The sequence below is a fragment of the Ostrea edulis genome, chromosome 2, assembly GCF_947568905.1.
Source record: "Ostrea edulis chromosome 2, xbOstEdul1.1, whole genome shotgun sequence".
Lineage (NCBI taxonomy): Eukaryota > Metazoa > Mollusca > Bivalvia > Ostreida > Ostreidae > Ostrea > Ostrea edulis.
In genome coordinates, this window is record NC_079165.1 from 20,228,052 (window position 1) to 20,240,573 (window position 12,522).

General features: G+C 36.8%; 1 protein-coding gene across 1 annotated transcript in view; it reads right to left on the reverse strand.

Moving 5' to 3' along the window:
• Positions 1-8,593: 8,593 nt before the first annotated feature.
• Positions 8,594-12,522, reverse strand: part of LOC125667577 (caspase-8-like) — a 19,276-nt gene continuing 15,347 nt past the window's right edge. Inside the window, exons 6-9 of the mRNA XM_048901134.2 lie at positions 11,824-11,904; positions 11,307-11,609; positions 10,791-11,046; positions 8,594-8,968 (exon numbers count right to left, since the gene is read on the reverse strand). Coding sequence (XP_048757091.1) covers positions 8,824-8,968; positions 10,791-11,046; positions 11,307-11,609; positions 11,824-11,904 — 785 coding nt within the window. The 3' untranslated portion in view covers positions 8,594-8,823. The remainder of the gene's footprint in view (positions 8,969-10,790; positions 11,047-11,306; positions 11,610-11,823; positions 11,905-12,522) is intronic.

Here is a 12,522-nt window from a genome sequence, read left to right on the forward strand (position 1 = left end):
TGGGTTTTTTTTTTAATTCTCAGGGTTGGCGAAAGATGGCGGACTACCGGAAATCTCCGGTAAATTCGGTAAAACTTCATCTCACATATTGTCCATTACCCCGGTAGATATGAACAGACAAATGATAAAGAAAGATCATATCTGCGTTGTTTATTGACTTTATGCAAACAGAAATTATACCACGAGCATGTTTTCCCAGAAATTGTAAGCCCACTTCGTGCGTGTAGTTTCAATATCCTACTTCCGATTATGTGGCCTATCAAATGTTTGAACAATTGTCACTCAAAAAAAAAAAAAAAAAAAAAAAGAAGTTGAAAGCATAACCACAGGTGCTTGTCAACATGATCGCATATCCCCCTCCCCCTTGGTTTACAAAAAAATATTTATAGATCACTTCCGTAGTGATAGGCTCCGATTTTCGTCAGTTTTATGAAAAATCAATATCATTTTGTGTAGTTTGAAGAAAATTTATTCCAAGGTTGAGTGACTAAACAATTACATCACATAACACGCGTCTTTATTAGCACTGTGTCAAGTTTTCGGGGGGGGGGGGGTAATCTACTTTCATTTTCGGACCTTGTCAGGGGCGGATCCAGGAATTGCAGTTACGGGGGCGCCACTTTATTAGGCAGGGGGTCTGGGGGCCGCCTTGAGGCTCCGGGATTTTACAGATTTTATAGGGCTTGACATATGTCTCCTATTTAGTAATTTGTACTATTTTCTATCATTTCTAATAAGGTGAAATTAATAAAATTACGCAAATTTTAAGGGTTTTTGGAACAAAATTAAGTTCTCCCAATAAAGTAATACAAGAAATTAAAAGATTTTGTCATTTATTTCACCGGGAGTGGAAGAAATTGCTGATTTTTTTTTTTTTTTTTTTTTTTTTTTTTTTTTTGTCGTTTAGTACATTTTTCTAAACAAGATACCCCGATTTACCTTAAATCCGCCACTGTTTGTTGTCTATTTTGAAGATATATCAAAAGTGCTAAAATGGTAAATACGTTTAATGGTGCATATGCATAGTAAAATGAGAAATTAATGAAAATACGAGGGTTTTACGATATGTATTGTGTATGGTACCACAGCGCGATAACGCTTTGCACGATTTCGTGGATGATGATACTCTTGAATAGCTCTATTCAATACCTTTCCAACGGTATAAACACGAGTCTTCAGCTCCACATAGTTTTAAACTTATAGCCATTTCGTTGTAAAAAATGGTTGGGAAACGGGTTAAGAATATTGAAATAATTAGAGCTTATATAAAAGTTCGCACATAACTGGGTCATTCGGTAATGCAGACTTTTACTGAATTGGGGGAAGTTTATGGGTCTGATAAGGTAGAAATTTCTGACTGGTACAGAGTCCGTCAAAGATGCAGCAAAATTTGGCTGACATGTGACTGTAACAGGCATGGCAGATGTCTCAAAAGTCAGGGAAATAATTGAGTGATGGCAGATACACGATTCGTGATATTACCAAAGCTGTTGACATATCGCGGGTGCATTTCATTCTGAAGCGTGTTTTGAAAGTACGAAAGATTTCTGCCAGATGGATACCGCATATATTGACAGATGACCAAAAACGGGTACGAGTACCAACCGCTAAGCAATTGCTCTCAATGTTTCCCAAATTCAATCAAAGACAATTTGCAAACACTGTGACTGGTGACGAAACATGGGTTCACTATTTCGAACCAGTAAGAAAAATTGGAAACAAAATATGGCTAATTAAACACGGTAGAAGGCCTGTAGTTGCCAAAAGAACCATAAGCACAAAGAAGGTTCTTTATTGCATATTCTTCTCATGTGATGGTATAGCTGTACAAATCCCGGTGCAGAAGGGCAAAAGTGTTACAGATTGGTATTGCGGAGATGTTATACTCAAAAAGCTCAAGAAATATTATCATAAATTACGTCCTGTGTCAGGATTTAGACATGTTCGTCTACTTCATGATAATGCTCCATCACATGCATCTGAGCTTGTGAAGCAATTTTTGAAGTCGGAGAAGGTTACCGTCTTGCCACACCCAACATACTCTCCAGATCTAGCCCCATGCGACTTTTTCCTTTTTCCAAAACTTAAAAAAAGTTCTTATCTGGTCGTCGTTACAAGCCCCAAAAAGCCCTTGGCTCAGCCATCAGTCAGTGCCTCAGAGGTCTACCTAAATCAGCGTACCGTGACGCATTTCAGAAATGGATTCAGAGATTGAAATTATGTATTTCAAACCGCGGAGAATACTTTGAAGGCATGTAATGTTCATTTCACTATTTGAGTCGAATGCTTTTGAGATATCGTACAATACACATTACATATCGAACAGCCCTCGTAGTTACATGTGTTCAGGGGTACAGTGTATATGATCATATCCACAAGCACCTGCGAGTAAAATGGGATGAGAATCAAACTACAGCAAATTTTTAAGAAACTTTAATCGTTTGTGGTCAAAATATAGAGAGCTGTTTAAAACAAGTTAATGTTTTGAACTGTCAGACACTCTTTGAAAATAAAAGAAGTTGAAACATATTCTCAGTTTTTATTTTCATGTCTGTATGATAAATGTTTTAGTCAACTAAGTTTAAAGCTCAAGTGAGCTTTTCTGGTCACCTTTTGTCTGTGGTCTGTCCGTCTGTATGTCCAAAACAACAGGGTCAATTTCAATCAAACTTGGTACAAATCATCCATGGGTGAAGGGGATTCAAGTTTGTTCAAATGAAGGGTCATGTCCTCTACCACGGGGAGATAATCTCAAAAAGGAAAAAAAATAGGGTGAGGGTCACTTAAAAGTCTTTTCAACAACCACCGGGCCAGAAAAGTTGAAATTTACATGAAAGCTTCCTGAAGTAGGGTGGGGCCACAATAGGGGATCAAAGTTTTACATACGAATATATAGGAAGCATCTTTAGAAATCTTTTCAAGAACCAATGGTCCACAAGTTAAAATTTAAATGATAGCTTCCTGACTTAGTGGAGATTCAAGTTTGTTAAATCATGGCCCCCAGGAGTAGTGTGGGGCCACAAATGGGGATCAAAGTTTTACATGCGAATATATAGGGAAAATGTTGACCTTGTAACCTTGAACCTAATACCTACTTTTAAGAAAACATAATCAATTAAATATATCCGGAACTGTTTTAGGTAAGGCTTTCATATTTTGTATATAAATTGTTAATGTCAAGACCTTGTGATACAATGGTGTTCGATCTTTTGACCTACATTAAAAAAAAAACCAACCTGACCTATTCAATATCTCCTGAACTATTTAAGGAAGGGCTTTCACATTTTGAATATAGATTCTTTATGGCAAGACCTCATTATTTCGTGAAGTTTGACCTTGTGATCTTGACCTTAAAGTTGACCTACTTTTTAATTCTCCGACCTATTCAATATCTCTGGAACTATTTAAGGATAGATCTTTCATATTTTGTATCTAGATTTCTTATGGCATGATTTTTCACTTTGTTCTATGAACTCGTGACCTTGGAATTTGATATACTTTTATGAAAACGTAACCCGTTAAATATCCAAAGAACTATTCAATCTAGGACTTTCATATTGTGTATATATAGTCTTTATGACAAAATCTTGCGATACAATCGTGTTTAATCTTGTGGACTTAAAAAAAACCCACCCTGACCTAATCAATATCTCTTGAACTATCTAAGGTAGAGCTTCATACTTTGTATGCATATTCTTTATGACAAGACCTTGTTATACTTTGTTTTTAACCTTGTGAACTTTGACACCTGGAAGTTTCACCTACTTTAAGGTAACTCCATACTCGCAGTTTTATCTGATACAAGTTTAAAAAGTTTGTTTATTTCCATTCATTAGAGTTAAAACTAACAAATTATTAAATAAAATACATAGGTCATCACACTTTTTAAAGATGCGAGACACACATTAACAGAATCATATATCACAGTCAGAAAATTGCAATTTTCCTTAAACAGCGTTTTAAAATTTCATACAAACTGGTTATGACGATATAATAGCATTAATAACAATTTCATGACACTGCATCTTCACAAAAATATACAAAATGTCTGTAAAAAATAAAGCAAATCTATTGCATGATAGACTTGATAAAGAAATCAATAAAAACAGAGTTATTGCCCTTGGATTCAATATTTTAAAACGTATCATTGATTATTCATCTATAACTTAGACTTTTGAAATAGTTTATTATTAACAAGATTTTTTACAATACCTATTGGAAAAGACTCTAACAATATTCATGTTCCTATCATGCATAAATCTAAATAAATCATTGATTTTGCAAAATCTGATGACATCACAGGAGGGTGGAATTAATTTAAATAAAAATCTGTCCCATTCAATATCTCCTGAACTATTTAAGATAAGACCTTTCATATTTTGTATATAGATTTCTTATGGCAAGTCTCTCATATCATACCATGATCTATGACCTTGGTATTATCCAGAACAGCAAGATCATGTCAGTGATGTTGGTGTTGAGGCATCTCTGTGTTATGCGAATTATTTTCAGTCATGGTGTGATCCTTTGGGGCCACAATATGGGGTCAACAATTTTCATGGGAATAAAGATTGATAAAAAATCTTTTAAAAATCACAACAGCTAAACGATGACAGGGCCACGGTGACTCAGGTGAGTGATGTGGCTCTTGGGCCTCTTTGTTAACTTGTCTGGTAGATTTTCTAAATTATCCCTAATATACAGGACATAAATGTCTGGGTTTTTTAAAACGATTTTTTGTCAACTCTGAATTCTAAATTCTTTTTATTAATGAACTTGACATTGGCCAAATGATCTTGATTTAGAACCCCGATACATTATCTGGTTATGGTAATGGTTGATATGCCAAGCTTCTGTCTCTCCAGTACAAAGTTGTGATTTGGAAACAAAGTAAGATGGATGAACAGAAAATTGGGCAGGTAGACACCCATAATGATTTGTATATACCACATAAACCTTGATTGAAGGGGCTATTACTACATGTATGCACCCAGTTTCTTTGGAAGATGTTAAAGCCCTTTTCGAGATATTTTACATTTTCACAATATCATCCACATAGCTCTATCCAGATAAAGGAATTTAACAATTTTTACAGAAAACTTTAGCTGTCATCATAACCAAGCATCCTTTCTATCTACATGTACTATATGTTCAGGAGTGTAAAGAAGATTTTTAAAGATTTATAATGCTTTTCCACCATATGATCCATATAGTCAAGCCCCAGCCTCATGATTCTGGGGTATATGGCTTTCAAATTTGTAAATGCATCCCTACTAATTATTTGTATGCATTTAGTATAGTTGTTATTTGGGGGGTGGGGGGTGTCCAGGATTTGAGAAGAATATCAAAGTAATATTGCACTTTCACTCAAGAGCCAGTGTCCCATTCTAAATCCCATGATCTACGAGACATGACTTGTTAAATTTGCTAGAGGTTTCTCACTTCATTATAATTTACTCAGTTTGGTTGTTGGATGTTCAGGAATTTTAAATAAATACTGCATTTTCACTATAAAAATCAGAGTTGCGCCCTACACCAGAACCCCTGAATTTTATCAATAAGGTAGAGGCCTTCAAACTCTTTATGACTATGCACACATGTTGGAAGTCTCAGAGAAAAGAACATTTTTTTTTTCTGATGAGCACAACATGAAACTTCCAAGCCACTTTGTTTTCTAGAGTTACTATTGCCAGTTAAATTTTAGCTTTGTAGTTTGATTTGCTCATACATACATCTTTCAACAAGAGGTTCACGTGCCATAGCAGTCACCTGATTATTACAAAACAAGAGATTAAGTTGTTATGTGTAAATGGTACAAGTGTGCATCTTTACCACTCAGAGCTGGACGTCCTTATGATTAACAAGAGATGTTTGCTTCTTCTGATTCTGGTCATAATCAACTTTTCTGCCAAGTAGGAGCTGCAGATATCTCTCAATTACTAAGGTTTGGCCCAAACAATTTTTTTCATTTAGTTTAACCAGAATTTATTTGTAAATATCAAACAACAGCTTGTACATAATAGAATATCAGTCAGATACAAGTTTAAAACTTCTTTTTATCAAAAATGATATTAACCTTGGTTTTGGTTCATGACACATCTTTTGGTCACACACAAGAGTATGTTTGAACATTTATGCATTTTAGTTAATTAGCCATAGATTCCCATCCAGGACAGGACAAACCACTTATGCAGGGGGCCGTTATGAATTTCTCAATTCTAGCACAGGCCCCCATTCTATCTAATTATAACTAAGCGCCCAGTTTGTGTGCTAAATGTTCAGAGTTGGGGAAGAAGACATTATCAAATGCATTTTCACAATGTAATAATCTTCTTCCTTGGATTCTGTTGACACGCCCCTGGTTCAGGGACCACGATTATCAACACTGGAGGAGGCCTCCATGCTCATACCACTATACACCCAATTCTTGATTTTCTGGATTAAAGAAGATAATTGTCACAGTTTTAAATAATCACATTGTCAATGATGCATGTTTTTATCATTTTGTTCTGAAGCTTTAACCATTAACCCATAGTCCATGAATTTCACAATTTTGGTAGAGGCCTCTTTGCTCAATTTAACTATGCCTATAGTTTGTTTCCTAGAGGTTCAGGTATAGAGAAGATTTTTAAACATTTAATGCCTTTGCACTTGTGATCTGCATAGCCCTGTCCTGGAGTACAAACTCATGAGGCATGCATTTCACAAATTCAATGGAGACCTGCAGGCCAAATATAACTATGCACCTAGTAACTTTGTTTCCAAAATGTTAAGAAGTAAGGAAGATATTTAAACATTTAATGCATTTTCATGTGTTCAATATAATACCATGTGGAAAATGGAACCCAAACCCAGGAGCTGTGAGTTTCAAAATTTTGGTATATGCTTTCATGTTCAGTATAACTATGCATCCGGTTTTTATACCAGATGCCCGGGAGTAAGAAATATATTCAAAGATTGTACTATTTTTTTAGGTTTCCAGCCTTAGTAACCCCTATGGCAACTATAGAGTATGAACCATAAATTCACAATTTTTGTCCCAGAAGATGTTTCACAGCAATTTTGGTGAAAATTGGTGCTGCAGTATCTGAGAAGTGAAAAATATTCAAAAGTTAACTGCACTGATAGCAACAAGTCACCCATGTAACCTCATTAAACAACAACCCCACAATGGCATTAAAATATCCAGTTTTGATTAGAATGTTTTCGACTATTTTTTGAAAACACTATTCAGCGGCGGATCTAAGATTTGTTAAACCGTATTGCTACTTCGATGTCCAATGCACTTGACCTTTGACCCCAAAATCGATAGGGAACATCTTCATCCCATGGGTAGTCCATATGTATGATATGGTGACTGTAGGTGGAAAGGATAACGCTTTAGAGCCCGGAAACCATATTGCTACTTCAATGTCCAGTGCACTTGACCTTTGACCTTTTGACCCTAAAATCGATAGGGAACATCTTCATCCCATGGGTAGTCCATATGTATGATATGGTGACTGTAGGTGGAAAGGATAACGCTTTAGAGCCCGGAAACCATATTGCTACTTCAATGTCCAGTGCACTTGACCTTTGACCTTTTGACCCTAAAATCGATAGGGAACATCTTCATCCCATGGGTAGTCCATATGTATGATATGGTGACTGTAGGTGGAAAGGATAACGCTTTAGAGCCCGGAAACCATATTCCTACTTCAATGCCCAGTGCACTTGACCTTTTGACCCTAAAATCGATAGGGAACATCTTCATCCCATGGGTAGTCCATATCTATGATATGGTGACGGTTGGTGGAAAGGATAATGCTTTAGAGCCCGGAAACCATTGCGTCTACAGATGGACGGACAGACAGACGGACAACCCGATTCCAGTATACCCCCCCCCCCCCCCCCCCCCACAACTTGTTGTGGGGGGTATAATAATGACACTAAATGTATGGGTAACTGCTTTAAGACTTACACTTTTGTAAATATTCATACTGTATATAATAAATAATTCTTGAGAAAAATAGTGTCACCGCCTACTACACAAATTATCCTCACAAGCTGTAATATCTTATCAAAAAGCTTTAACTCTGACGTACAGGCAATTATATGGCTTGGGTTCGAATTTACCATAAGAATACTCTATAATAGTAAATTCGAACCCGAGCAATATAATTGTAACTTGTCATGGTAAAGCAATGTACCAAATATCGAATATCTGCAAGCACAACAAAAAGTGAGGAAACTAATTTGCTGGACTGATAGATGGCCAGACAGTGCCAACCTTAAGTCCGCTTTGGCTCCACTGGTTGGAGACAAAAAACTATCAATATCATATAATTTGTTCTGTGTACACACTACGTGGTCTAACTCTTGAGTTTTGAAGCTGGTGACAATTTGATTTAACATGTCCTCTGAGGTTAAGAACCATGATCCAGTAAGGCTTGGGTTGCCAATGTTTTAACCCAATGAGCTGACCCAAAGAAAGACTTCTAGGAAATTGAATTGTGACGGACTTCCATATCAAGTAAGTCATATTATCGTATTCAAGTTTCTTTTAAAAGAAAATCTTTCTCCCATGAATGATATAAGAATAAACATTTTCATATAAATTTCATTATACTTGGTCAAATTTAATTAAATTCTAAAAATTTCACATTCATAAAACCAGTATTTTGTATAGAAAGATATACACATGTATGTACAAAATTTGACACAGTTTTTCTCACAGCCTTGAAACATTTCGTAAGTGTTGTTAAAAATCCAGAGAGAAAGTCACAGACTTCAAAACAGAGAAGCCAGAATTATTACGGCCATTTTATATTCCGTTTTTAGAATCTAGCATTTGTCAAAATGGACTTTCCTGCGCAGTGTAAACTGAGGTGCTGGGACCTGCTTATACAGCGCCCCCTGGCTGTCACTGTAGTGGAGTTCACTCACGGCATTATTGACTTCAGTTAAAATGGACACCAGATCATGACTCCTGAAAACCAAACATCAATAAAGTGAATTTTTGATATATGATTCAGTGACATATAACTGTTACCTTTTGCTTGAACTCCAAACCCTGGGGCCACAAACTTTATGAATTTGGTAGAGCTTTTACATGTATGCTCATTATAATTATGCATCAAGATTTTATGCATGATGCCTTGCAGTAGAGTAGATTTTTAAAGGTTGAACTATTTTTTGAGATTTCAGCCTTACCCCATGGGTCCAAAAAAGGGATAGAGACCACTAGATTCATCATTTTTTTCCCCATTACCCCCCCCCCCCATATGTTTACAGCAAATTTGTAATGCAGTTTCTGGGAAGGGAAACTGTTCTAAAGTTAATAATACATGATGTACAATGACCAACAGGTGTTTCAGGCAACAACCTAAAATGTTCAATAAAAAGACAAGAGGTACTGTGAGCAATGCTCACTAAGAATACCCCCCGCTTACCCCAATCTCCCAAAGGGTGTTGGTAATAGGTATAAACTACCTCTTTTCTGAGTGTAAAAAACAAATGGCATGACAAACCGAAACATATTGCTACTTTGATGTCCAGTGCGCATGACCTTTGACCTTTTGACCCCAAAATTGATAGGGAACATCTTCATCCCATGGGTAGTCCATATGTATGATATGGTGACTGTAGGTGGAAAGAATAACGCTTTAGAGCCCGGAAACCATATTGCTACTTCGATGTCCAGTGTGCTTGACCTTTGACCCCAAAATCGATAGGGAACATCTTCATCCCATGGGTAGTCCATATGTATGATATGGTGACTAGGTGGAAAGGAGCCCGGAAACCATATTGCTACTTAGATGTCCAGTGCGCTTGACCTTTGACCTTTTGACCCCAAAATCGATAGGGAACATCTTCATCCCATGGGTAGTCCATATGTATGATATGGTGACTGTAGGTGGAAAGGATAACGCTTTAGAGCCCGGAAACCATTGCGTCTACGGACGGACGGACGGACGGACAGACAGACGGACAACCCGATTCCAGTATACCCCCCCACAACTTGTTGCGGGGGGTATAATTACAGAAAGAAGGGAAATGAATAAAACAGAATGTCTCAAAGTGTGGCATCTTGTTGATACATAAACTTTTACATATGTCCCTCTTAAATGAACTAATTAAATGTACACGGAAAACTGGCTCTAGAGTATGATTTCCCCCTCAGAAAACTGGTTCTTGAGTAAGATTTCCCCCACAGAAAAACTGGCTCTAGAGTAGGATTTCCCCCACAGAAAACTGGCTCTAGAGTAGGATTTCCCCCACAGAAAACTGGCTCTAGAGTAAGATTCTACTTTCTGTATCGCCAGTTTCCCCCTCCTTTATATTCCACTCTTTACCTCCCTTTTACCTCAAATAATCTAAAGGAGCTTTACTGATTGCATTTGTTCAGTCGTTTGTCTGTCTACCTAGCTGTCACCGTATCTTCTCCATTTTAACATTTGTTCAGTTGTCTGACTTCACCTAGCTGTCTTTTCTATTTTAACGAAGCTTGCCACAGAGTATATATCCTTGGGGAAAAGGGGACTTAAATTTGTTCAAATGAAGGGCAACACCCACTTCCAAACGGAGATGATGAAAGAAATCATTAAAATAAGGTGAAATGTTTAAAACAATGCTTATCACATCAAAATTCCAGTTTAATGACAACTGAGTTGCATCGGCATTCTTGCACAAGATACACTTAATTTTGAAGCAAAAGCATGAATGTAAATTTTGGTGGGCAAAGAGAGCCCTCATCATATATAGCACTCGGACACTTTTCAGACAACTGTTTTGTTTTCCAGATAACATACCTTGGACCGAGTGTATATTTCTTTAATTTCTCTACCAGTGTTTTGATATAGAAGGATCCAGTAGATCTGCTTCTGTAGGATACGTAACCCGGGACAGTGGCATACCCTAACAGAAAGTCCGACTCATCAGGGATCATGTTGGGAGGTGGAGAGGTGGTCTCCTCATTTGGAGGTTCTTGAGGTCTTGGAGATTCATAGAGCGTGTCTGTCTGTAGACCCGAATTGACATTTCTTGTGGTTCCCATGTTATTTAAGCCTTCAATAAAATTCGGGTAGTTTGTCATCAAGTTGTGTGTACTGAGTACAGTCTGAGTACAATAGTTGTACAATCCATGAATCATAGTACTATATTTTCCAGAAAAGAGGAATGTTTTACAATTTAGAACTTGTCATAAGACGTAAACTGAGTTTTAAAGATATTTTATTTGGATGTCGCAGTTGAAGCATAAGGGAGAAAACCCCATTTTTCATCAAAATCTTCTTTCCAAAATAACTTTATTATTATTGTACTCTTACCTGACTGGTGAACAAGCCCTTGACATGCCTGGAAAAAGAACAGCTTTGGTTTACTAGCCAGGGACTGACATTGAGAGGCAGTGAAACAGGACGTTATGTCTCGGATGTAAACACTACGACAGTCGGAGCCATATACAGCCCCCGTGGTTCCATGAGACAGGATACAGAATACTATGCTGTCAAAATTCCCATGATCTTTTCCGGAATACTTCCGGCAGACTTCCATAATTTCATCACTTGTACAGTTCCTATATGTCTTAACTATGAAATTCAGGTGGGATCCAAAAGTATTTTCCAATTTGTCTATTCAAAAATGAAATACATTGAATGGTAAATCAAACTGTTTTGTCAGATAAAATCATATTGTTCAAACAAAGAAAGTAGTTTCAATCATACTTGCTTGTCACCAAAATACTTAGTTGTAGAACATTTCATTTGCAATGTAAATTACTCAAGTGTAGGTCATCCAATATGGAGGAAATGTTTACATTACTGTGACTGGGAGAGTAGAACTTGCCTTCATCTACACCTGTCCCTACTCTTTCTTTAAGATCAGACTTTCCATGGAATATTTTGTTGCTAATAATGACACAGTAACCTGTGAAAAAAAAACCAAACCCATGTACAATGGAATTACCTATAATTCTCAAGACAATTTTCTACATTATCATACATGAAGATGTTTTAGGGATAAAGCACATGTTCTGTAAGTCAACTTTCATTTATAACCTGACGACTCGGAGCGAGCCACTGGATACACATAAACAAAATAACCGGCACGCACCAAATTAGATTCACAAAAAACTGGTGTACACAAATCTCACTTTTATTTCTCGCACACAAATAAAACTCAACTCATCATTTCGATTCCTATTAAATGTTCATGTATCTGTTGGTGTGATTACGTGTATAATATGTCTTATTCTATTTCAATAGCCGTGTTTCGAGTTCCTCCGGAACACAGTGTCTATTCTGTGTTTAGTCACGCCGCTTCAAAAATGTTCCACAGGGTTACTTCCGGTTTATTGTTGTTTACCTTTGTTTACCAATAGTCGACATTTCGTGTATTAGGCCTAGTAGGGTACAGATAGCCATAATTTTGTCGATCATCATGAAATTGAAATACGCATGTAATAGTTTGGGGTGTATGCAGTACATATTTGTTTATGAGCTTTTGATAAGCTATTATTGATCTACGAAATACAACGAAAGACTT